The 25,518-nt window shown below is 49.8% G+C and overlaps 1 protein-coding gene across 1 annotated transcript; it reads left to right on the top strand.

Annotated features, from left to right (window-relative positions):
* Positions 1-5: 5 nt before the first annotated feature.
* LOC127184170 (exosome complex exonuclease RRP42-like) lies at positions 6-23,891 on the top strand. The gene is made up of 7 exons (XM_051140415.1): positions 6-137; positions 5,520-5,621; positions 14,502-14,648; positions 17,051-17,121; positions 18,827-18,950; positions 20,061-20,216; positions 23,767-23,891. Exons 1-7 carry the CDS (start codon positions 6-8, stop codon positions 23,869-23,871), a joined length of 837 nt encoding a protein of 278 aa, XP_050996372.1. The 3' UTR covers positions 23,872-23,891.
* The last annotated feature ends 1,627 nt before the right edge of the window (positions 23,892-25,518 follow it).

Raw genomic sequence — 25,518 nt, forward strand, 5'->3', positions numbered from 1 at the left:
GCAGCATGGCGTCGGTGGCGCTAAGCGAGGCGGAGAAGGTCTACATCGTTCACGGAGTGCAGGTAGCGGTGGCGGCCGCGGCCGCGGGGAGGAGGCGCGGGGAGGCCACGTGGCCAAGACCGACGCCCAGAGGCTCAGTGCGGCCTGCGGCGGGTGTGCATCCACCTTGCTCTCGGGATGGAGGACGTCCCTAGCCCACCGGGGAGCAAAGGATTGTCCTTGTGGCCTCTGCGCCCTGAGAGACCTGCGCCTGAGATCCTGTAGTGATTAGAATCGCGGCCCGTGGATGGACGTCTGCAGACTTTGCACAAAGAGGCCATGCATCCGGGGCGGTGGGGAGGGGGTTCGAAATATAAACTAACAACAAGCACAACACACACACACACACGGGGGGGGCCAAAATATAAACTAACAGCAAGCACCACACACACACAAACACACACGGAGGGGGCCATGCAGCTTAGCAGCGGAGTGCTTGCCTAGCATGCGCAAGGCCTTGGTGGCTGGCGCTGTAGCCCCAGCACTTGGAAAGTGCAGACAAGATTATCAGCAGCTTAAGACCACACTGAGCTATAAAGACCGAGTGTCAAGTAAAATCATTCTCACACGTGTGTTGCTTACAAGTAGGAAAGAGTAGGGAGTGTTTTGTTTTCTTATTGGTGCTGGGGGTTGAACCTCGTGGTCCTGTGCATGCTAGGCAGGCATTCCACCACTGCGCAGCATTCCTAGTCCTCTCTCTTTTTTCGGGAAGAGGGGACCGAGGTGTGGTTGGTTTTGGGGGGGGGCGTGGCTTGCTTTTTGAGAGGGGATCTTTGTATCCCTGGCGTGTATGTGGAGCTCATGCCTTGGCAGAAGACATGCCCCCTCACTACCTGGCTGAGAAGAATTTTTCAAAGCAGGCTGGTAGACTGTGGTATAATTGTTGATTTTCCTGTTTTACTCGGGGGGCGCTTAGGTCCTTGGGTAGCTAAAAATGAGTGCTACGATCTGTGCTTGGTGCTGCTTTTGGACATTCAGAAGAAACGGAGAGTGTTGACCTGGCAACCATCTGTCTGCTCGCCTGCAAGCCTTCCCCCCAGAGTGGATCTTGTGGTGCAGCCATCATGACAAGGCACCTGGTACCAGGTTCTGCTGCTTTCCAAACATGTCTCTTGAGTCAAGAGGATTTTTTTCCCCCAGTGAAAGAGTGAGCTGGGTGGGAGGGGTGGCTACCCTGGGACTTCTGTGTAATTTAGGTGTTTTGTTCCTCTCAGAAGTTGCTGAGAGGGAAGCACTGGAACACGCGTGACAGATGGTCAGTGTTAATATCACGTGGTGGGGGAATGCAGCAATGTTTTGCTTTTTTCTGTTTAACGTCTCAAAAATAAAGTCAAATACATAGGCAGTAGCCTGTTAGTTTAAAGATAAGTTTTTTTGTTTTTGTTTGGTGTTATTTTTGTTTTGGTTTTTCAAGAGAGAGTTTCTCTGTGTGGATCCCTGGCTGTCCTGGACTCACCATGTAGACCAGGCTGGCCTTGAACTCACAGGGACTCGCCTGCCTCTGCCTCCCGAGTGCTGGGATTAAAGGCGTGCGCTGCCACGCCCAGCCTTAAAGATAAGTTTTTGATAGCCACATGTAAGATCAGTGGTCTTTTTTTGTTTCCCCCTTCTTCTTTGGGGAGCATCAGCTTTGAAAATCTAATGAAGTTCATTATTATTTTCAATTATGTGCGTGGTTGTATGCACAAGAGAGGCCAGCAGAGGCCAGCAGCATTGAGTCCCTCGGAGTCGGAGTTGCAGGTGCTTCTGAACCACCTGACACGGGTACCGGGAACCGAACGCAGGTCCTGTATAAGCTCCTAATCACTGGGCCATTTCTCCAGCCTCTTGTTTCTATTTTTTTAAAAAGGAAGGAAGGAAACAGTGGGTTGGAGAGAAGTCTCAGTGACTACGGTCACCTGTGGTTCTTGCAGGGTTCTATTTCCAGCATCTGCATGGTGGTTCACAACCATCCAATCATTACTCCAGCTCCAGGGGATCCGATGCCCTCTTCTGAGCTCCTCTAGCACCAGGCATACATGTGGTGCACAGGTACACATACATGCAGGCAGCATGTGGTGCACAGGTATGCATGCATGCAGGCAGCATGTGGTGCACAGGTACGCATGCATGCAGGCAGCATGCGGTGCACAGGTACACATACATGCAGGCAGCATGTGGTGCACAGGTACGCATGCATGCAGGCAGCATGTGGTGCACAGGTATGCATACATGCAGGCAGCATGCGGTGCACAGGTATGCATACATGCAGGCAGCATGTGGTGCACAGGTATGCATACATGCAGGCAGCATGTGGTGCACAGGTACACATACATGCAGGCAGCATGCGGTGCACAGGTACACATACATGCAGGCAGCATGTGGTGCACAGGTACGCATGCATGCAGGCAGCATGTGGTGCACAGGTACGCATACATGCAGGCAGCATGCGGTGCACAGGTATGCATGCATGCAGGCAGCATGTGGTGCACAGGTACGCATGCATGCAGGCAGCATGTGGTGCACAGGTACGCATGCATGCAGGCAGCATGTGGTGCACAGGTACGCATACATGCAGGCAGCATGTGGTGCACAGGTACGCATGCATGCAGGCAGCATGTGGTGCACAGGTACGCATGCAGGCAGGCAGCATGTGGTGCACAGGTACGCATACATGCAGGCAGCATGCGGTGCACAGGTACGCATACATGCAGGCATACATGTGGTGCACAGGTACGCATGCATGCAGGCAGCATGCGGTGCACAGGTACGCATACATGCAGGCAGCATGCGGTGCACAGGTACGCATACATGCAGGCAGCATGTGGTGCACAGGTATGCATACATGCAGGCAGCATGCGGTGCACAGGTACGCATGCATGCAGGCAGCATGTGGTGCACAGGTACGCATGCATGCAGGCAGCATGTGGTGCACAGGTACGCATACATGCAGGCAGCATGTGGTGCACAGGTACGCATACATGCAGGCAGCATGTGGTGCACAGGTACGCATACATGCAGGCAGCATGTGGTGCACAGGTATGCATACATGCAGGCAGCATGTGGTGCACAGGTACGCATACATGCAGGCAGCATGCGGTGCACAGGTACGCATGCATGCAGGCAGCATGTGGTGCACAGGTACGCATACATGCAGGCAGCATGTGGTGCACAGGTATGCATACATGCAGGCAGCATGTGGTGCACAGGTACGCATACATGCAGGCAGCATGTGGTGCACAGGTACGCATACATGCAGGCAGCATGTGGTGCACAGGTACACATACATGCAGGCAGCATGCGGTGCACAGGTACGCATGCATGCAGGCAGCATGCGGTGCACAGGTACGCATACATGCAGGCAGCATGCGGTGCACAGGTACGCATACATGCAGGCAGCATGTGGTGCACAGGTACGCATACATGCAGGCAGCATGTGGTGCACAGGTATGCATGCATGCAGGCAGAATACTCGTACATAAAGTAAAATGAATGGATCTAGTTTTTAAAAAGATTTGTTTGTTTCTCTTATGTATATAGTGCTCTACCTGCATGCACACCCACAGGCCAGAAGAGGGCACCAGATCATGTTATAGATGGTTGTGAGCCACCATGTGGTTGCTGGGAATTGAACTCAGGGCCTCTGGAAGAGCAGACAGTGCTCTTAGCCACTGAGCCATCTCTCCAGCCACAATGAATCTAGACGTTAAAAGTCCTTTCAAGGGTATTTATGAAGAATGAGGAAAGGCCTCAGTGGGATGGCGTGGGGCATTTCATTGTGTGGTGTGTGTCGGCTCACTGGGTATAGGCGGTGTAAGAAGAACATGTAAAGGAACAGAAAGCTGACTCCACGGTTAAGAGCACTGTCTACTGTTTCAGTGGCCCCAGGGCTAGTTCCCAGCCCACATGCAGCTGCCCATAACCATGGGTAACTCCATATATCCAGTGCTCTGTGCTGACATCCATGGGCACCAGGCTGGTGTGTGGCACACGTACTTACAGGCAGTAAAAACACTCATATACATAAATAAATATAAATCTTTTTAAAATAACATGTAAAATTATATGCCACCGTTCATATAAGAAACGAGGATTATTACCCCCCAAAGTAGAGCATTATAAGAAATCGAAGTTGTTTCAATATAGGGGTCCAAATTCCAGAGTCAAGTGGGTGCTTTTTGTAATAATGCTTAATTTAAAGGGGGAAGGTTTTTTTTTAAATATCTATTCATTTGGGTAGAGTAAATATAAGATAAATTGGGTCTCAATAAGAAGCCTATCATTGGTCAGGGGTGGATGGGAAATAGATGAGGAGAAGCAGGGCGTGGAAAAGCACACCGCAGATAAAGGGAGGAGGCCGGTACCCAGAGCTGACTGGGCTGGGAGAGTCAGAGGGACTTCCATACACCCAGCATAGTGGGTAAGGAAGTAATTAAAAGTAGCCAAAAGTCAGTGGAACTGAAGTGTAAATAGGTGCAATCAGTCTAGGTTACAACGTTCTCCACCGCAAGTTTGTTTCTCTGAGGAGAATGTTAGCAGCCCCGAAACAATGTCTGTACTGAGGAAATCGCAGGTAGACAACCACAGCCAAGTTTCTCCCTACCTCCACCTCTAGAGATTTCATAACAGAACTAACATGAGAAAAATGCTGGAATGAACTGTGGACATTAAGTAGGAAATAAGCTATTGATTTGAATTCCTGGCTTCTTCATAGCTAGGGAACTGAATGAAGATGTGTTAATTTGTGTTTGTGTGTGTGTGCGTGTGTGTGTGTGTGTGTGTACGTACGTATTTTCAGTTCTGTTTGCTAAGATAGGCTAGAAATTACAAGCCCAGATTCTAGTGTTCGAGTGCTGTGTGTCAGTAAGAGGGACCAGGGCTCCTTGGGGAAAGGAAGGGTAAACAATGAAAAACATAAACAGACTGGCAGAAGGGACAGGCAGCATGCAGCCAACCTGGAAACCATCTTCCACATGAGGACCAGGGAGGACTCTGGGTTTCCCCTCAGTTAACGAGGGGAAAGCATGCAGAGTGCCTAGGGGAGGGGCGTGCCTGGTTACCACCTAGTCACAGAACAAGTGGCTCACCTACATTAGTTTGCTGACCCTATTTTAGAAGGTTAGTATTTAAGGTGGTGCAGAACACTGAGTTTGGGGTGGACAGGGCTCTAGTTGAAACAGTTGTGTCTGTACCTCTAGCAAAGCATAGCCTTGTGGATTTGGAGGTGTGGCTTGTGTATGTGCCTTTCCATTCTGCTATGTATTCTGTACATCCAAAAATAGCAGGGCTTTGTAGTCAGGCACATCTGCCTGAAACCACAGCTTTGCCGTCATTAACTGGAGGATAAGTCACTTCTGAGTGTCTTCCTTAGCTTAGGCTGGTAGAATTGTCAGTAGTAGTGAGGGTTGGGGTGACCCACTGAGAGAAAAGGAGATTGAATGTGTGTTTCTGGAAGGGAGTCTGTGTGAGTTTGGAATCTCAGCCTGAAACTTGTTCCTTAGGAAGACCTTCGGGTGGATGGCCGTGCCTGTGAGGACTACCGATGCATGGAAGTGGAGACTGACGTGGTATCGAACACCAGTGGGTCTGCCAGAGTCAAGCTGGTAAGTCCTGTGGCCTCAGTTCATACCCAGGTGGAGAGATGGGTAAGCCGTAAGGGTCCAGGTCAGTTACAGGCCCTGCTGCCTGGGAGGGACAGGACACGTTACCCACAGCACCCACCGTGTGGAAGATGAGTGTGGTCGCTCCTGAGCAAGGACTCTTGGATGTGCCTACAGGGTCATACAGACATCTTGGTGGGAGTGAAAGCAGAGATGGGAACACCGAAGCTGGAGAAACCAAATGAAGGCTACCTGGAATTCTTTGTTGACTGGTCAGTACTGCGCAGGGTGTTTTAAAGGAGAAGGGGTGCTCGGGAGGTCACTCTGTGGTAGAGCACCTGCATAGCATGGAGGTGCCGGGTTCAATCTCTGCTTCCCCTCCACCACCCTCCCAAGAAAGATTGAAAGATGAAGATTCAGAAAGAGAACCATGTCATGATTTATATAGTCATTCACTTATCCAGGATGCATTTACTTACTTGCAAAGTGTCAGGCGGTAGGAGAACCTAACCTTGTTTTAGGGAGATAAGTGCACCCTTGGATGTGTTTCTGACTCTTTTGTAGGGGGTGCGGGTTTCGAGACAGGGTCTCTCTGTTGTAGCCTTGGCTGTCCCAGACTCACTCTGTAGAGCAGGCTGGCCTCAAAACTCACAGTGATCCTCCTGCCTCTGCCTCTCGAGTGATGAGATTAAGGGTGTGTGCCACCACGCCGAGCTCCTAACTTGTTTTAAAATCCCTGGCACTTGCTAAGCTTTTCTCAGTATGAAAAAGGCCATCAGCTGGGAAGCCCAGCGTGTGCTTGTTACAAGGGTTGAGTGAACCTGTAAGTGGTGAGGTGCTTTGAAAACACCATGCGTAGGTAACGGGCTCATCTGCTCCAGAACCCCAAGGCTAGGTAACGGGCTCATCTGCTCCAGAACCCCCAAGGGTAGGTAACGGGCTCATCTGCTCCAGAACCCCTAAGGGTAGGTAACGGGCTCATCTGCTCCAGAATCCCCAAGGGTAGGTAACGGGCTCATCTGCTCCAGAACCCCCAAGGCTAGGTAACGGGCTCATCTGCTCCAGAACCCCTAAGGGTAGGTAACGGGCTCATCTGCTCCAGAACCCCCAAGGCTAGGTAACGGGCTCATCTGCTCCAGAACCCCCAAGGTTAGGTAACGGGCTCATCTGCTCCAGAATCCCCAAGGCTAGGTAACGGGCTCATCTGCTCCAGAACCCCCAAGGCTAGGTAACGGGCTCATCTGCTCCAGAACCCCCAAGGCTAGGTAACGGGCTCATCTGCTCCAGAACCCCCAAGGCTAGGTAACGGGCTCATCTGCTCCAGAACCCCCAAGGCTAGGTAACGGGCTCATCTGCTCCAGAACCCCCAAGGGTAGGTAACGGGCTCATCTGCTCCAGAACCCCCAAGGGTAGGTAATAGGCTCATCTGCTCCAGAACCCCCACTTCTCTTCCTGCTCTTGCTCTATAGAGATCACATGTTTTCCTTGGCAAGTGGGTCAGGATCGGCCAAACAGCCAGCAAGCTGGGCAAATGGCCACAATACAGGCAACAAAGCATGCTGGGAAGAACCAGCTCTGGGTATCTGCATCCAGCGGTGGGCCAAAGCGTGCAGCCTCAGCTGTACTGAATCTTTTCATCTAAAAAGGGAGCGTGGTAACGTGTGGTGAGGAAGAGCGGGAACAGCAGCTCCTAGACAGTGACTGGCTTGTTTCTTTCTCCTTCTAGAATTGGGACTATTGAATTATCTTATATGCAGGGTGTTTCGCCCTCATGGATAGGTCTGTGTGCCACATGTGTGCCTGGTGCTATTGGAGACCAGAAGAGGACATTAGATCCCCTGGTGGTGAAGTTACAAACAGTTGTGGGTGCTAGAAACTGAACCTGTGTTCTCTGTAACAGCAGCTTCCAACCACGGAGCCAACTCTTTAGACCCTGGTATTCAGACTTCTTATTGTATGGTCTCATTTCCACTTCTGTCCCTGCCTTGCTCCCAGAAGCTAGTGTTGACAACAGTGAGTCTTCTTTCGTGTGTAAGGAATTCTGAGTGCATGTGAGAACAGTCCAAGAAACAAGACAACAGTCTTGTGACTTCAGTTTTGGGTTTTTTTGTTTGTTTGTTTCAAAAACATGGAATTGTTCTTAAAATGTCTCACGCCTCCCAGGTGTAGCAGATAAGAGTGAGTTTGATTGAGATTATTTATTAAAGCGGCAGTTGTTTAGAAGCGGAGTGCAGCTGGGTGTTGTGATTATGTACAGCTTGAACTCAGGAGAACTTTACTCAGATGACCTTTCTTAGCCCTCAGGATATGAACTGTCTAACGCTCTGAACAAAGTGTAAACACGTCTGATAAACATGAGACATTAGCCGCCCTCATCTTTAGGCTCTGTTCTCCCAGTTCCCACTGCCTCCAGAGCGTTAAACATTCTTAGTTGGGTTAGATCCCCTCATGGCTCTCGCTAGGTCTAGCTGTGTATTTTGTAGCTCTGAGATCTCTGCATTTATAGGCTTGTTAGAGGGACCACGGGACTTTGTATATAGTTGTGCACGTGGCTGAACTTTGTCAAAGCTTTGTAGATGCAACAACATACTTGAAACATTTCTGCCACTCAGAGATTCTACGCTTGGGATTTTTGGCGGCACCCCCAGCTGGTGCACAGCTCACACTAGAAGAAAAGCACAGAACCAGTTAGCAAGGCCACTGTCAGCCTTTCCAGACAGGAGGGCCCATGTTTGTATGGGAGTTAATCTTCCTGTCTTCATTTTCAAACACAGAAGCTTAACCTCCCTGAACTGTGAGAAAAAGACAAATGAAGTTTATAGTGGAGAGGCGACTTCTCAGGGTCAAGTGGCCAAGCACACAGACCTGTCTGGCTCTGTGCCTGGCTCCTCTTCTCTCCATAGCATGCGGGGGCCACTTAGGAAGCACATTGAGCTTGGGTGTGATGTGCGCTCATCTTTCTGTCATCCTCCACCCCAGCTCCCCGCCTGCTGCGTGCTGCTCTGGTCGGGTGTGTGCTGCTGGTACTCACTCCGGTGCCTTCTCTGCCCTCCGCTGCACACCCCATTACTTAGCACAGAAGAGATGGCATGCTTTCCTTTTCCTCTTCTGCCTCCCTCGTCCTGGGCAGACCAAAGGCACGCTGGGGCTGGCTGCATCATAAGAAGGGCCGTGCCTAGCTGCTGAGGTGCAGGGAAGGGAGGACTCGCTGGGCTCTGGTTTGTGACTTTTTCCAGGACATATAAAATTAACATCTGTTCCTTCTCACCCCTGGGACTCACAGCCGCAGCCCAGAGAATAGGTTGTTCATACTCAGTCCAGTGAGCACACTGAGTTTAATAGGGCTTGCTTAGCGCATCGCTGGGCCTGTTTTATCTTTGTCTATGACAAAACTGACGCAAGCCTGGAACCAGAGAGGTGCCTAGTGTTGAGGGGACCGTGCGTTCACACAGTGAAACCCAGCTCTGGCACGGTATGTCCGTGTGCGCGCCGTCCGTGCCCTTATTCTCCTGGTCTCGGGGAGCGTTGTCCAGGAGAGCAAGTACAGGGTTTTCCAGGCAGGAACACCATGGCTTGCTCAAGATGGAGTCTCACTGTCAGCTGTGTGTCTCGATACGGGGATGCGAATCTGCCTCCTCACATTCTTGTCCCAGGCGGCAAGGCCAGGTGACTCCCATGGGGGAAGATTCTTTGAGCTGCTTCCTGTCAAGATGTAGTTTATAAAGCTGGCCTACCTGAGCATGGCTCGCTGCTTGTCTGTTTTCCTCCGACGTCTCGGAGGACCTCACTGGGCGCTCCAGTTTCCAGGGAGTTCTGAAGCCTGTCAAGATGTCGTCTCAAGAGTGAGTTCTGGCTTCCTCAGACGGCCCGGCAGGCAGTTGCACCCTCCATACCTTCTGAGAGCACCCAGAGTCCTCTTGGGTGTGCCCTACTTTCTTCTTAGCAAGTCATTTTCTCCTGATCCTCAGGATTAAGCCTATATTAAAATATCTTTACTATATTTCCAACTCTGCTTTACTGCAAATAAGAATAAAATAAAAAGAGAGCTGGAGATGTAGGTCAGTGGGAGAGTGCCTCCCAGAATGCCGTGCCAGTGAGTTCTGCAGTGCTTGTCTAGAGGCCCTGCCTGCCTCTCCTAGTCCTCAGAGACAGAAGCAGAGACTTCTTTCTTGTCTAGAAAACAGAAATAGCTCTTTAGTGCCTGTGGACGGTGCCCAGCAGTGTGTATGCCACACGCTGAAGAGCTCTGCCGGAGCGCCCTATATGCGGGCTTTCACAGTTGCTGCCCAGGGGAGGAAGTGTTATATACCTGGTTGCCCTGGGGTCCCTCCTGCCATTCTGATCCCAGCTTGATCAGCAACTCCCAGGTTCATTATGTTCTGCCGCGTGTGTGCCTGCACTCTCAACCTCTGAGCCATCTCTCCAGTTCCCAGGTTTTTCTTATTTCGGTTCTCAGTGGTCCTGGTCTCTCAAAGCCAGTTGCTTTTCTGCTAATTCGCTCTCTCTGGGTTTGTGTCCTTGGAATTACGATAGTCTGGACCCAAGTAGACAGTGCAGTTCACTGCTTCAGTGTGGCCACTTCCTTGGGAACGGTGAAACACCTCAAATGTCTCAGCGCATGGAAATGGCACTAGCTTCGCTGACCCAGGGCAGCACTAGCCCATCTGGAAGCAGAGTGGGCCTTCACCCTGTCACAGGTCTTTGCTTGTAGCTCATAAAAGTCCATTTTAAATGAGGACTTTGCAACTTTAAGAAAACTGGTCATGGCGGAGCACGCCTTTAATCCCAGCACTCAGGAGGCAAAGGAAGGCTGATCTCTGAGTTCAAGGCCAGCCTGCTCTACAAAGTGAGTCCAGGGCAGCCATGGCTACACAGAGAAGCCCTGACTTGAAAAAACAAAACAAAACAAAAAAAGGAAAAGTTGGTTTCCATCTAAAGTCAGGAAGACTCAGTGGGCTGCATGTCACTGAGCCACCACTAGATGGCAGCCCACCGAGCCTGTGCTGAGCTTCACAGGGATGCCGGGAGGAGATCCAGGAGAGTGCTTGACCTCCCTGAGTTTCAGTGTGCCAAGGTTCTGTTACTTCCCTTTGGGATCTTAACTGATTTTTAGTATGATCGTGTGTATTTTCCCTAGTGCAGAACTGCAGTCTTGGACCTGGTGGGTACAACTGTGTATCTTGTTTGCTGGTCAGGAGAGCACCATTCTTGCCTGAAGGGATAGAGAAGGTGACAGAGCAGAGACGTGACCCCCCCCCCCCACGGTCTCAGAAATGAATTCATGCACACAAAGAAGTCAGCCAAGGACTACTCTCTACAGTCACCTGTCCTGCCCTAGGCTACATACCTTCTCAGGATGTATTGGTTACAGAGGGAGCAGTAATGGGCTCCCTGGAGCAGACATCGCCTTGACCTCACCCTACTCCAGGTCAGCCAGAGCTAGGCCATGAGCAGGGCAGGGTGGAGGGTGGGGGGGGGGGCTCATGTTCTCCCAGAGCTAGGCCATGAGCAGGGCAGGGTAGAGGGCGGAGAGCGGGAGGGCTCATGTTCTCCCAGAGCTAGGCCATGAGCAGGGCAGGGTGGAGGGCGGAGAGCAGGGGGGCTCATGTTCTCCCAGCTGCTGAGCTGTTTTTCATGCTCTGGGAGAGGGACTGGAGCACGCATATGGAGGGTCTGAGTTAGTGATGATACATATAAGCAGAGGCCTGGAATTACCAGCCTTCGTATGTGTGGTCCCACCCCCCTCCCCCCTCTCTCAGAAAAGGTTTTTCACTAGGATTGCTTTCTTTGACCACATGTATGATCTAATAAGTCCTGTGATCAGGACACCTATTCATTCATTCATTCATTCATTCGTCGCGGGCAAAGGTGCTCAAGGCAAGGCTCATCTGAGATCATAGTGCAGGCTGAGCTGCAGCGACACGTTACGGAGGCTGTTGGTAAGGCCTAAAGTGCAGAATTAGAGCCTTAGCTCCTCAGGCACTGGTCATGTGACCTACAGCAAGTTACACAACCTGTCTGACTCACCTGAGTTGTGTCAGAGAGTTAGGGTGTAGCTCGGTGGTAAAGAGCTTTCCTGGCATTTATGAAATCCTAGTTTTATTTCCCAGTACCACAGTAAAATAAAGATACATAAGATACTGCCTAGAGTTGCTGTGAGAACAGAACGGCCGGCACATCTGCAGTGCTAAGAGTGTGTGTAGCCCATAGCAAACATTTGTAAACATTTCTGTTTGCTACCTCTGGGCCATGTAGTGTCCCACTGTAGGTCACAGGCCGCCTCTAAGATCTTAGTTTCTCAGCCGGGCGTGGTGGCGCATGCCTTTAATCCCAGCACTCGGGAGGCAGAGGCAGGCGGATCGCTGTGAGTTCGAGGCCAGCCTGGTCTACAAAGTGAGTCCAGGATGGCCAAGGCTACACAGAGAAACCCTGTCTCGAAAAACCAAAAAAAAAAAAAAAAAAAAAAAAAGATCTTAGTTTTCTCTTAAACCCAATGTCTTGCTGGACAGGTGGCAAGTTAGGAGCCCAAGACAAAGGATAGAACCTCAATTTCTCTGCCCTGTCTGTTCCCTGTTTGTCAGAATATAGACTCTCGGGTGCCCAGCCTTGTTTTTGCTTTGTTTTAATGCTGCCCAATGCATGAGCTCTGTTCCCATGCTGAACACTTACCTCCTTAGTCCATGACATCCTGCTTGGGGCCAGGCAGATAGCACTAGGCGTGGTTGCAGAAGCCTCTAATCTTCCTCTCTGCCCGATCGTAAACTATGTTAAAGGGGTGGTGAGCTCAAAAGTAACAGGCTGGTTCACGTGGGTAAGTTTCACTGGGTAACAGGCTGGTTCACGTGGGTAAGTTCACTGGGTAACAGGCTGGTTCACGTGGGTAAGTTTCACTGGGTAACAGGCTGGTTCACGTGGGTAAGTTTCACTGGCTTTGTGGGCAGATGAGGCCGACAGTTGAACTATAGACTATGAATGGTTTACTCTGAGAGTGGGAAGTTGAAGACGTGCCTGCTGTGTTGGGGGAACATAAGAGCTGAGGACAGGCATCTCTGGTTGTGCGCAGAGACCTGTGTGGCGTGCTGTTAGGCACGTAACCACATAGGATTTAATGTCAGCTGCTTGGTGCTGGAGTCAGAGTAGGCTGTGTAAAGGTTTGGTTGGTGGTCTTGGCCACTCCTCCATAAGAGCTGCTTTTCACTCCTGCAGCTGAGCCCGGCAGAGGAATTTGGGGGCTGCCACATTACTGTGGCAGCAGAGAAGCTGCCCTGTGCTCTTTAATCTGCTTGCTGACGGCGTAAGGAAAGAGTAGGCAATTGGAGACTCAGTCATTACACAATAGATGCTGCCGTGTGATTCATTCCTAGACTGTATCGCTAAGTAAGACTCCTTGTTTTCGTGGAGGCGTCGGTTTGTTGGTTTGTTGGTTTGGTTGTTTGTTTTTTTGTTTTTTTGTTTTTTGTTTTTTTGTTTTTTTGTTTTTTTTTTGAGACAGGGTTTCTCTGTGTAGCCTTGGTTGTCCTAGACTCACTTTGTAGAGCAGGCTGGTCTTGAAATCACATTGATCCGCCTGCCTCTGCCTCCCGAGTGCTGGGATTAAAGGCGTTGCCACCACGTCCGGCCCAAGGTTCCTTTCGACATTAAATAGATGCAAGGTCCCAGTTGTAGGCCACCATGCTGGCCAAGTCTGAGCTGAGGCTGGCCCCGTACCTGTCCTGAGTACATAGATGAGTGATGTCGTGTTGGCAAAGTCTGAGCTGAGGCTGGCCCCGTACCTGTCTTGAGTACGTAGATGAGTGATGTCATGCTGGCCAAGTCTGAGCTGAGGCTAGCCCCATGCCTGTCCTGAGAACATAGATGGGTGGTCATGCTGGCCAAGTCAGAGCTGAGGCTAGCCCCGTGCCTGTCCTGAGTACATAGATGAGTGATGTGTACTTACCCCACAGACTTATGCTGGTTTGTGTCAGTATAGAACTCTCAAAAAAAAAAAAAAAAAAGTCCTGTAAAGCCTGTGGGTCATGTCAGAATGTGAGCTCTTCTTAATTCTTTGTTGAGGTAATTGGACATAAGTATCAATGATTTTCTTTCCCTCTCTTGAAAAAGATCAAATGACTTCAAACAGGGATGTTTAACAGGCCAGAAGTTGTATTGTGCTTTTATTCCTTTTCCTTCTCAGTCCAGTGATGCTCTGATCTCTGGTCTATTGTCACATGTGTTTTCTAAATCACTCCAGAAGGGTCTGACACTGACAGTGCACTGAAAGCCAGAGCTGCTGTGGTGAGACGTCTCTACGCTGTGTTTCACAGCTGGGAGGCTTCCTAGGTTTGCAGGCCAGCCAGAGAAAAGTGTTGGTTTACTCTGAAGAGCTGAGGCTCACATTACCCCCACCTCTTCTTCCTCCTTGGCTGATGAAGGCCTCTGCCTGAAGGCCTGTCACACCCACTGACAGCACAGGGCGCAGCACTGGGCTAGGTCATTGCCTATGCCTAGAGGCCCCAGGTTGCTAATACCACCCTTTTTTTCATTTCGATCACTTTGCTTTTTCTCATTTTGCATCATGCAAACTTGGACAGCTCTCTGCCTTTTGGCTCTTGGTGACATCCTTTATTCTGGCTCTCCAACATTCCACAGAGAATAAGTTCTTTGTATTTATAAAGACTCACTCGGGGTTGGAGAGATGGCTTAGAGGTCCTGAGTTCAATTCCCATCAATGGCATGGTGGCTCCTAACCATCTATAATGAGATCTGGTGCCCTCTTCTGACCTGCTGGCTCACATGCAGGCAGAATACTGTATAAACAAACAAACAAACAAACAAATCTTTTTTTTTAAACCTCACTCATTTTTTTTGTTGTTGTCTTGTGTAGTTCAGCCAATGCCACTCCAGAATTTGAAGGGCGAGGAGGCGATGACCTTGGCACGGAGATCGCAAACACTCTCTATCGGATATTTAACAACAAGAGGCAGTGTAGACCTGAGGTCCCTCTGCATCAGCCCTCAGGAGCACTGCTGGGTTCTCTACGTGGACGTGCTGGTGAGTCACCGTGCACTGTCCCTGGCTTACACCATCTCTTTCCTCCCTCTGTTCTTTCCCCTTCCTAGAGGAGTGTTTTCAGCATCCAGGGTTCAGATCATTTGGGAAGAAATGGTCTCCTGTAATAGTCTTTCATTTGCAAGACAAATGTAAAGCATTAACGAGCAGTACATGTGACCCTGTACATGTGACCCTGTACATGTGACCCTGTACATGTGACCCTGTTCTATACTTGTAGTAAGGTGCATTTTTCTCCCGGCCCCAAGCTCCCAGACTAGTGACTAATGAGACTCAAAATTATTTGTAAATATGTAGGTAGGACTTATAGATAGACTCTCTTTTCGACTAGCTCATAACATAAAATAACCTATTTATTCTAATATACATTCTGCCACGTGGCTAGTTCCCTCTGTTCAGGTACCTTGAGACTGTTCTCACATCTGCCGGGAGAAGACGTCCACCATTCTGTTTTGCCTGTCCTATAGGCCATAGGTTTTTTAATTGACAGGCAGTACATTCCATACAATACATAAAATATTCTCCCAACATAGAGTAAGATTGTAGTCATAGCAGAGTTTGTACCTAAAATTACCCACAGGAGTTACCAAGGAATTAAAAACAAGGATCCTCAGCCAGCCGGTGGTGGTGCACACCTTTAATCCCAGCACTTGGGAGGCAGAGGTAGGTGGAACTCTGTGAGTTCAAGGCCAGCCTAGTCTACAGAGTAAGTCCAGAACAGCCAAGGCTACACAGAGAAACCCTGTCTTGAAAAAAAAAACAAAAAACAAGGACCCTCAGTATGATACCAGACAGATAAGAGTTTAGCAAGTTGGCAGTTTGTGTGGGATGATGGGCTCTTTTCACAGATTTTCAGGTAAGCCTTCCAAACCTTCTGTGAGTAGACACTAGAGACCTAGAGACGAAAGGGAACTAGAGCATCATCTGTGGTCAGTGGGGCACAGAACCTACAGAAATAAAGAACTCAGCCAGTGTGAGCCTGGGTAGCCTTCTCAAGGAGGGAGGCTGGCACACACAGTAGGATTCAAGTACACTATTTCCTGTTTCTGATTGGGACGTAGATAACCACCTGAAATCACTGTGGCTGAGCATTTTTAGACTCCATATAAATATGCATAGATGAGTATGTCAGGAAAGCAGTAAGTGGCAAGGCTTCTCTGGGGATTGGAGGCTGCTGCGTAGTCAGGAGAGCTGTGCGTGAGGCTACCTGCAGCGTAGCCTCTTGGAGCTCACCCTGAGCTTAAGTACAAGAGCTGACCCTGAGGGATGTGTGCGCGATATTTTCCTCGAAAACCTGAGGAAAGGATCCAATTTTTAATTCCAGGATTGTATTTTTATTTAGGTCTTAGGTCAGCGATAGGCATTTCTATGCAGATGAATGTTGTTAGGGGTCTTTTTCAGGAAGATGATGGATATACAAATACATGCCATGTCTATCAAAGCCAGAAAGAGATTCTTGGCTTCTCAGCACATAACTTCTTCATCTCCTCGAGGGCTCTGCCTGTTGGCTTTTTCCCCAGAACCTCAGGAGGGTAGATTGCCGCTTCCGTGTGATGTGTGCTCTGACCTGACCAGTGAGAATCTGCTGACTGTAGACTTAGGTTTTTATGATTACTGTACAATGGGTGGGGGTTCAGGTCTGAACACTCAGTATGTGCCTTGTTACTCATAGACCAGAGGTGTCCTTGACTCCATACATGCAGCATGCTTTGTCAGTATGTGACAGCTAAGGTTAGAGTGAGGCTGCAGTGCAGTTGGGAGCTATCGTCAGCCACTGCTTAGGTGCTAACCTAACTGCTTGTGAGAACCTTGTCTCCTTAGCAGGTCAGGGGGACCTTACTGTGTCACCACAGCCATGGAATAGCAGCCTTGTAGTTAGGGAACATGGCATTCTCCTCATGTTCAGGTAGCCAAGGAGGGCAGCCCACCTTCTCGTCTTTATTTTAATTAATTACTTTATATTGTGTGTGTTTATTTGTTTTGGGTTTTGCTTGCTTGTTCTGAGACAGCCAGGGTGTCATGGAATTCACTGTGTCAACCAGGCTGGCCTTGAACACAGAAACCCAGCAGCCTCTGCCTCTGCAGTGCTGGGATTACGGGCATGCATCGTCATGCCTAGCTTTATTGTGTTTTTGTCTTTTTGTGTTTGAGACAGAGTCTTACTCTGAATCGCACGCTGTTCCTAAGAGCCTCAAGCCTATGATGAGACTCCTGTCGCCTCCCCCTAGGTCCTGGGATTATAGACGTGAGCCACCACTCCTGGTTTTGTGTCTTTATTTTTTAAGTATGCATTTAGCATGGCTTAGGACTCTTTCTTGGCTGGGTTAATTCATGCTTAGTGATCAGTAATGCTGACTTTTTCTTTCCTCTGTGCTCTCTCTCAGCTGCTGGAGTGTGGTGGGAATCTGTTTGACGCCATTTCCATTGCTGTGAAGGCTGCTCTCTTCAACACAAGGTGGGTCTTCCTGAAGACCAGGCCTCCGGGCCTGTGTAGAGCTTACATGGAACACTGACAGGGATGTTAAACTCCAGGAAAGGAATTTTGTATACTAAAACTGAGTAAGATACATATATTTTTATCTTTATTTTTGTATGGTTTCCATTGGTAAGCATGTGTTATGTAAACATGTAAAGAGAGGCAAAAAGACCCCCTAGCTGCAGTCTGTCTGCCTGTTACGTGCTGGACTCTGCAAATTGCCTTTTGCTTTCTCACACAGTTGGTACCCACAGCGCCCAGCATGCAGTAGGTGCTCACACACTCTTTGGTCGTTTGCATGACTGTTCTAGGAAGGAGCAGCTTGGTTTTTGTTAAGGGCTGTGGTTCCTCCTGTGGTTTCCCTTCATAGGTAAGCTGTAAGCATAGGCCGCGAACACACAGGGAGCTAAGATTATGTACCAAATATAAGGAATATTTGATTATATACCTGTGACGAGAGTCTAGCGTTTGAATGCAAGTGTGAGTGGATATGTCTTCATCTCTTGAAGTGTCCTGGGGTAAAACGAGGTTTTAAAACTTTGAGCTGAGGCTGCTGGCGGCTTGTGTGGCTGAATCAGTGAGCCTCGGGGTCCATTGGAGACACAGAAAAGTAAGGTGAATATCAGGAGACGCTGAGGCCCTCAGCCCTGCACTGTGTAAACGGGAACAAGACTGTGAGTAAGTGAGCAAGCGTGGTGGTTCTGGAACATCCCTTGTGTCCTTTAGAATACGCTCGGCCGCATCTTAAGGGCCGATGACAAGGAAACGTCCCTAAATGCAGCTCTCTCATCTGTTAGCTGGCTGTTCCTCTTCACTTTCGGTGGTGGTACTTAGTGTCTGGGAGGATCGCAGCCCCTAGCTTTAGTTCTCAGTGCTTAGATCATGGACACTGCAACCCATGGAGCATTTAGACCCTTCCTGTTATAAATGCCGACTAGAGAGCAAATGAAAACAAAGTTAAGCTTAGAAGTGAGCTTCAAGATGGATTATGTGTAAGACGAGGAACTGTGGGCTGTCCACCCAGCTGTGCCGCTGGCCGCCTCCATGTGAGAGCCTGTGTGCCAGGCCCCACAGCAGCAGGCAGCCTGAGCTGTGTCAGCAAGGGAGAGAAGCTGCCGTCAGAAGTGTCCTCAGCCTCTCAGCCAGCTGACTCCTGTGGGTGCTGCGGAGTTGGGGGAAGCTGTTGTGGTGTGAGAGGAGTCCTGGGAAAATGGGTACCAGCTTGTGAACCCAGCTACCCAGCAACTGTCGGTCTGACCCCCAGGTGCCTAGGACACCCTTAGATAGAGCATAAAAAGTCGTTTGTGCATTGGAGTCCTCTAGAAGAGTGGGCACCACCCGACGGTCTTCCACAACCTAAGGCCCAGCGAGGTTTGGACTAAAGGATTATGAAACTAATGTGCACTCGCGTGTTCTCTTTCGTCTCCCCCCCCCCCCCGTGACCCCCCATGTGCACGCGCGCGCGCGCGCGTGTGTGTGTGTGTGTGTGTGTGTTGTATAGGCTTTCTTGACATACCAACCCAATTCCAGACTGCTTATTGCTCAGTTAAAATAGGATATTTCTTAGTACTCTGGGCCCCTGAGATGCCTGCTTGTAAGACAGCAATCTCAGCTGCTGTTCTCAACCTCAGGAAAGGTCAGGCTTCCTCCTCCCAGTAGATAGAAGTTTAATTATGCCTCTCAGGATACCAAGGGTTCGTGTTCTAGAGGATGAAGAAGGAGCGAAGGACATTGAACTGTCTGATGATCCTTATGACTGCATCCGACTGAGCGTAGAGAATGTCCCCTGCATTGTCACCCTGTGCAAGGTACGAGCTTTCCCTGGGAAGGTGGGTCCCCTCCAACCTTCGCCTGTTGAGATTACTTCATGGGTTGTAGCTGTACAAACGGCACAGATGTAGCTTGTTTGTTTGTGGACCAGGCTGGCCTCGAACTCACGGTGATCTGCCTGCCTCTGCCTCCCGAGTGCTGAGATTAAAGGCGTGCACTGCCATGTCCAGCTACACATGTAGCTTTAACCGAAACCTAGTAATGTAGAAACCATCAGGTAATGCTCTTTGCCTTCTGCTCAGATGATGTGACGAGTCCCAGGACGCTCTCTGTAGCCTCGCACTGCTCTGTGTTCACTTTCCGTTAACTCCCTCTACCCCAGAGTCCAAGGTGGCTGCACACAGTAGGGTCTCAAACAGTGGTGCTTTGTGGACCCTGATAGCCACACCTCCAAACTGAGGGTTTGGGGCCAGTGCTGGGTGTCACATGTCAGGGATGGTTTTCACTTCAGAGCCTGCCTGACATCTAGCATAGCCTCAGGCCTGTGTGTGGCTGGGATTGTGACTAATTCTACAAGAGACTTGTATAAAAATAAAACTGAGCCAAGTGTGATGGCTCCTGTCTATAATTCCAGAACCCGGTAGGTAGGGGCAGGAGGACCCCTGCAAGCTTGAGAGCAGCCTGATCTATATAGCAGGTACCTGGTCAGCTGGGTTACACAGTAAGGCCTCATCTGCAAACAAACAAGAACACAATGTGTCAGGCTTAATTCCACTGGAATTATAAGGAAATGTTCAGTGTTGGGATTGAACAGCCTGGAGGACAGGTCATCAGACTTGTCCCTCCGCTTGGCTCTCTAGAGTCACTGTTGGGGTGAGCAGGAGGTCACATGGCCTCACATGGCCTCTGTCCTGATGAGCTGTCTGTTCTCCCATGCCCCTTGTTTCTATTTTGTCTTTTAATTATATTATTCATACAATGAACCATGGTAAAAATGTCAAACAAGCCTTCCAACATTTTCCAATTGAGCAGAATTTAAAATAAGACCTGAAGTGGGCCATCCGTGTACATCCACATAGGCTTTGTGCAGGGGACTCTGGGACTCTGGTATATGGTTCACATGCGTGTTAAGCACCCTGGTCTTGCAGATTGGCTGCCGGCATGTGGTAGATGCCACACTTCAAGAGGAGGCCTGTTCCTTGGCCAGCTTGCTGGTGTCGGTGACAAGCAAGGGAGTTGTGACGTGCATGAGGAAAGTGGGGAAGGGAAGCCTGGACCCCGAGAGCATCTTCGAGATGATGGAGGTAAGGCCTGGCTCGGGGAGCTTGCTGTCCTGCCTCTTCATCCAGGTGGGAGCTTGCTGTCCTGCCTCTTCATCCAGGTGGGAGCTTGCTGTCCCTGTCTCTTCATCATCCAGGTGGGAGCTTGCTGTCCTGCCTCTCATCCAGGCATCTTCCCCATTGACACCCAGAACCCCAAGCTGGGTTAGGAGGTCAGTGGGCAGACTAGCTTCATGGGTAGAGCTTTGGGCTGAGGGTCAGGCCCTGCCAGTGACTGTCTTCAGCAAGTCTCTCCCCCCTCTAATCCCCAGTGGCTGCATTTTGATTTGAGAGTATTGTCTTTGACCATATAAAAAGTCACATTACTTCTATCTTTCCTGTCCCTTCCAAGGAGAGAGTGGATAAGACCACACTGAAGAGTGACCTGTCCTGGGTTCTCCACAGCCTGGACGTATTTTAGGGAAAGCTAGCCGGGTTATTGTGAGCAGGTGCTCAGTATCCGCCGTTCTCAGCAGTGGGTGAGCTTCCCATTCAGTGAGGCCCCGGCTCTGAGGTGAAGGTGAGGAATGGGAGAGGAGGACGCCTCATGTTCCCCTGTGGCCTCCACAAACACCGACAGGGCATAACGGGCAGCATGCCTGGACCCAGGTGTCCATCTCCCATATTCCAGAGGCCTTCCTGTTGGAAGCCCCAGGCGTTGGAGCTCGAGAAGAGCAAATGAGCATGTCTCGTTCTTATTGTTAAAACAAGCAAAACATGAGGGGACATGTGAGCTAACTTAAGCATGTACACGTACAGAGAGGGAATACAACTGATGTTGTGATTTACCGCTCTTGGTCATGTGAAAAGCCAAGACTGTTCCTCCCAGGCCTTTGTCTTCCCACAGAGATACTGTGGCCGAGGCAGGGCGTGTATACCCTTCACCTTGCTTCTCAGTGCCTTCATGTACTATAGTGTGTGCACGTCTTTGTAGAAGGTCACCACGTGGGAAGGACAAGCTATACTTTGCCCGATCCGTGGTCCATAGCTTTCTCACGCGGGCTTCCACGCCCAGCTGTAGGCTGTGAAGACGTGTCTCTCAGGCTGTGCGTTCCAGCTCCAGCCTACGTATCAGTGCCCATTAGCTCTTGTGTCTGCGCTCCTTTAAGTAGCCTGAGTGTGGGAGTTCTCTGCACTCCTTTAAGTAGCCTGCGTGTGGGGTTCTTTGCAAGCTGTTAGACTGCAGTAGGAGCCCCACCAAAGATGTCTTTAGACAAGAGGAGCTCACACCTCCCCTTGGAGAGGACTCACTTCAGAGAACTTAGTGGGAAGCCCCAGTGTTTTAAACAGTAGGTAGATTGTTGTATACCACCTGCCAGGATGGTTCTTGGTGTTTTTTTCCCAAACTGTTATCCTCCATAGTTGACATGAAGAACGGAGGCATGTGGAGGACAAGCAGGTGTCTAGGATGTCGTCATCGCTGTGCCTCCAGGGCTGCGTGCCTGGGAAATTAGCTCCATCAGTGAGCTGAGCCTGAGCTTTCGGGACCTGGGAGTGCGATCTGCAAACTTGCCTCAAAGAGCCACAGGGCTGTGGCTGTTCAGATCATGGACACAGTGGTTCTGAATACCCAGTGGTGAAGCAAGGCCCTCTGGGCAGCTCTGCAGGCTGTGGCCTCTCCTCCACTCCTGTTGCCCTTGCTCTCTCCTCATCTTTCTCCCCCACCTTCACCTGCATGAATAGCCAGACACCTGTTTGATAGACTTGGACATCTTTCTAGTATAGAGCACGCTCTCTCTCTCTCTCTCTCCTCCCTCTCTCTCTCTCTCTCTCCTCCTCTCTCTCCTCTCATCTCTCTCTCTCCTCTCTCTCTCTCTCTCTCTCTCTCTCTCCTCTCTCTCTTCTCTCTCCCTCTCTCTCCTCTCGCTCTCTCCTCCTCCATCCTCCTCTCTCTCTCTCTCTCTGTTGTTGTTGTAGGTGCTGTTCATATTCATGCCCTCTCTCTCCCCTCTCTCTCTCTCCTCTGTGTGTTTTGTGTGTGTGTTGTGTGGTAGGTGCCTGTTCATATTCATATCCCTGTGCATGCATGTGGAGACCAGAGGTTGACACTGTGTGTCTTCCTCACTCACTCTCCACCTTATGTGTTTGGGCAGAATCTCTCCCTTGAGCCCAGAGCTCATACAGCCTGCTAGGCTAGGGGTCCCCTGTCTCTGGCTCAGCTCACAGGGATCCCTATCTTTGGCTCAGCTCACAGGTGGGCTCCCACATCTGCCCGCATTTACTGCGTGCTGGAATCAGAAACTGCAGTTCACAGTAGTCTTTCCACAAGTAGTCATACCTAGAGGCTCACCTCACCCAGGCTAGACACAATGGTTGTGCCTGGCCTGGCTGCAGGGTAGGCTTGGGGTCTTTCTCTCTGACATGAGGTTATCCAGTGTCAGTCACAGCCACAAGCTTGGGAACACTCAGTTTGCGTGGAGAGTTGAGGTTGGTACGTTGTGTTCTTAAATGGTTCCTGAGCCTGGAGACAGGGGGTGCAGGTTAGCAGCTTCCCCAAATGAGAAGATGACAGAGACAGATTGCTGCCTGAGCAGTCACCCAGAACTCTGTAACTTTGGAACATAGCTTCAGCCTTCTGGCCCAATATATCTGACAGACACATTTGTGAGGCAGGAACTATTAAGGACTTGCTTACCCTGTCTTGGCAGAGTTTGGCTGGTGGACTCTGCCTACATCCAAGCTTGTCCTTTTTCAGGCAGAATTCTGTCTGTGGTAGAAATGTGGACATTTTTCCTAGCGTCTTATTTGCCACATTTGAAGCCATCTCCATAAGGAGGCTCTTTGATGCTCATCATCCTCTTTAAGGGAGGCTGGGGTGTTGCCAGGAGTTAAACCTGTCTCATTGTCAGTGAATCTTTAAAATAATAAAAACATTTTTAAATGCCATATTCTGTATGTCTTTGAGGCTTTTAAATACCTTATCTGTTTTGCCTTATTTTTCTATATAATCATATCTATCTGTTTGTACTTAAGATATATATTCTTGTGATAAAAAAACACCATGATTTGATCAACTAGCAATTAACTTGTATACTTACTATCCTAAACAGCCCGCAGTAGCACTTTCAAAGCATTGGAAGCAAACCTTGTACTATATTGAGTTATATGGCACAAACCTCATATTAGAGTAGAAATCTATACAATGTGTGTGAAGAATAATTTTACATTTGAGTTATACACCACTGTATCTAAAGTTAAACTTATTTTGCATCTATATACAAAATCCATACAGTGAGTTAAAAATAACGCCGTGAGTGGCAATTGGGGCATTAAGTTGAAGAATAGACTCACTAATCTACTTTTTGTTCTGTCACTGTTGGGGTTTATAGTTCATTTTGTATTAATTGAAAGTCCTTTAGCAAGCTGTGGTGTAGCTCAGTGAAAGGTGTGCCTAACGTGTAGGACAAATGAAAAACTGCTTTAAAAGTTCTGTGACATATATACGTGGGTGTTGGGCAGACTGGCAAGCAGGTGGGAGCTGCTGACCAGTTGGCACCTCACTGCTGACGTCTGTCTTGTCCCTGTCATCCTGCAGAGCAGTAAGCGAGTGGGCAAGGTGCTGCACATGTCTTTGCAGAGCCTTCTGCACAGCGAGGAAAGCCTGGGGCCCAAGAGGCCGAAAGTCGGGTTCCTGGGATGACCGCTCATCGCCGTGATGGACAGTGCTTGTTTCAATTTTCCTTTGAGTCGGGCTTGTATATATTTTTCTTAATTGTTAAATTTTTAAATGAACATTTGTACATGTAAAAATAAAGTCTGTTTTCCGGTCTGGCTTAGTGTTGCTAACATCTCCAGCTTTATACCATGACACCACTGTTTTCAGCAGTGTGCTGTCAGGCTGGAACGGAAGAGGGCGCTGTCCTGCAGGGAGCTGATTGCTTCCAGAGTACAAGAGACACTGAAATGAAGACCCTGCAGACACAGGCATGGTGGCATGGACCTGCATGCAGCACTTGCTCTGGGGAGGAAGTCAAGTTGAGTCTATTTAACAAGACCCAGCCTCCAAAACAGATTCCTTGCAGAAAGTAGTCTAAGAAAATAGCTTGTGGTAAGTATTTTGTGAATTATTTTTCCTTCATAAAGCTTTCACAATAAGAATCACAAAGCCAAAAAAAAAAGAAAAGTCACAAAGCCAGACGGCTGTGGTGGCGCACGGCTGTAATCCAGCACTCTCGGGAGGCAGAGGCAGGTGGATATCTGTGCGTGTGAGCCCAGCCTGGTCTACATAGTGCATTCCAGGCCAGGCAAGGTTGCATAGTAAGAAAAGAAAGCGAAGGAAGAAGGAAAAGAGAAGAGCGATTCACTCCCTTATGTACTTGGTGCTTCTGCAGGTCAGGAATAAGGGGCCATGGCCACAGGAGGGCCCAGGCCTCCTGCCTCTGTACCTGCCAGGTAACCTCCTGCTAGCCAGGAGATCCAGGAGACCTGCCCTGGGTCAGGGGCTTGGTGGCCTCTTGGGTCCCTGGCCAGCCTTTCTTCAGAGTCTTTGTCGCCCCCGATGCCTCTGAAATCCCATCTTCCTGCCTGGGCTTAGGTTGCAGGCACGTCGTAACATGTCAGACTCCACGCTTGTTTTGAAAGTCCTTTGTGTTTTATGGCCCTCCCTGGTGTTTCGTAAGATGGCCACATTCAACAGCACTGTGAAGGCTGCTTAAGGAGTGTTGTCACTGGCTTACCAGCCAGCTTTCGTCCTCTGGCTGCTCACAGTGCAGCATGGGAGCTTAGCTTCATGGATAGAAGAGTGTTTGTTATTTTCCGGGAGAACCAGAGCTCCTACGGCAGTCTCACGGGGCCCTGGGGAGGGAGCTGACTCATGGAGAACATGCCAGCCAGCAGTATTTGCATTCCTTGCTTGCCTCAGTCAAGTGGGGTGAGGCCCTAGGAATGTCCCGCCTAATGGAAAAACCATAGTGTGAGCTGCAGCCCTGGTGCATCGCCTTCAGGCCCAGGCGTGGGCGTCTCCCAGGGGAGCTGCCTACCTGCTGATAGCATAGCCTGGCCTGTTGTGTTTTCCCAGTGTGTGCCACTACCGTGATACGGGTGACCAGCAAGGCAGGCATCATCATCCTCTGTCCTGTGCCTACGGTGTGCTCGTGAGGGATGATTAACGGTGGTGGTGCTGACAGGTACCTCAAGTGTGAGCCATGTACACAAGCCTTCCGCTCCAAGGATTGCTTCCACTAGATCACTTTGGGATGTGTAAATGACAGTAGTGCTTTGTATGTATTCCCCGGCACGCGCGCGGCACGGGTCGCCCAGATTGCTGTGCCACCTCCCTGTTCGCTCA

Source organism: Acomys russatus, chromosome 32 (genome assembly GCF_903995435.1).
Source record: "Acomys russatus chromosome 32, mAcoRus1.1, whole genome shotgun sequence".
Taxonomy (NCBI): Eukaryota; Metazoa; Chordata; class Mammalia; order Rodentia; family Muridae; genus Acomys; species Acomys russatus.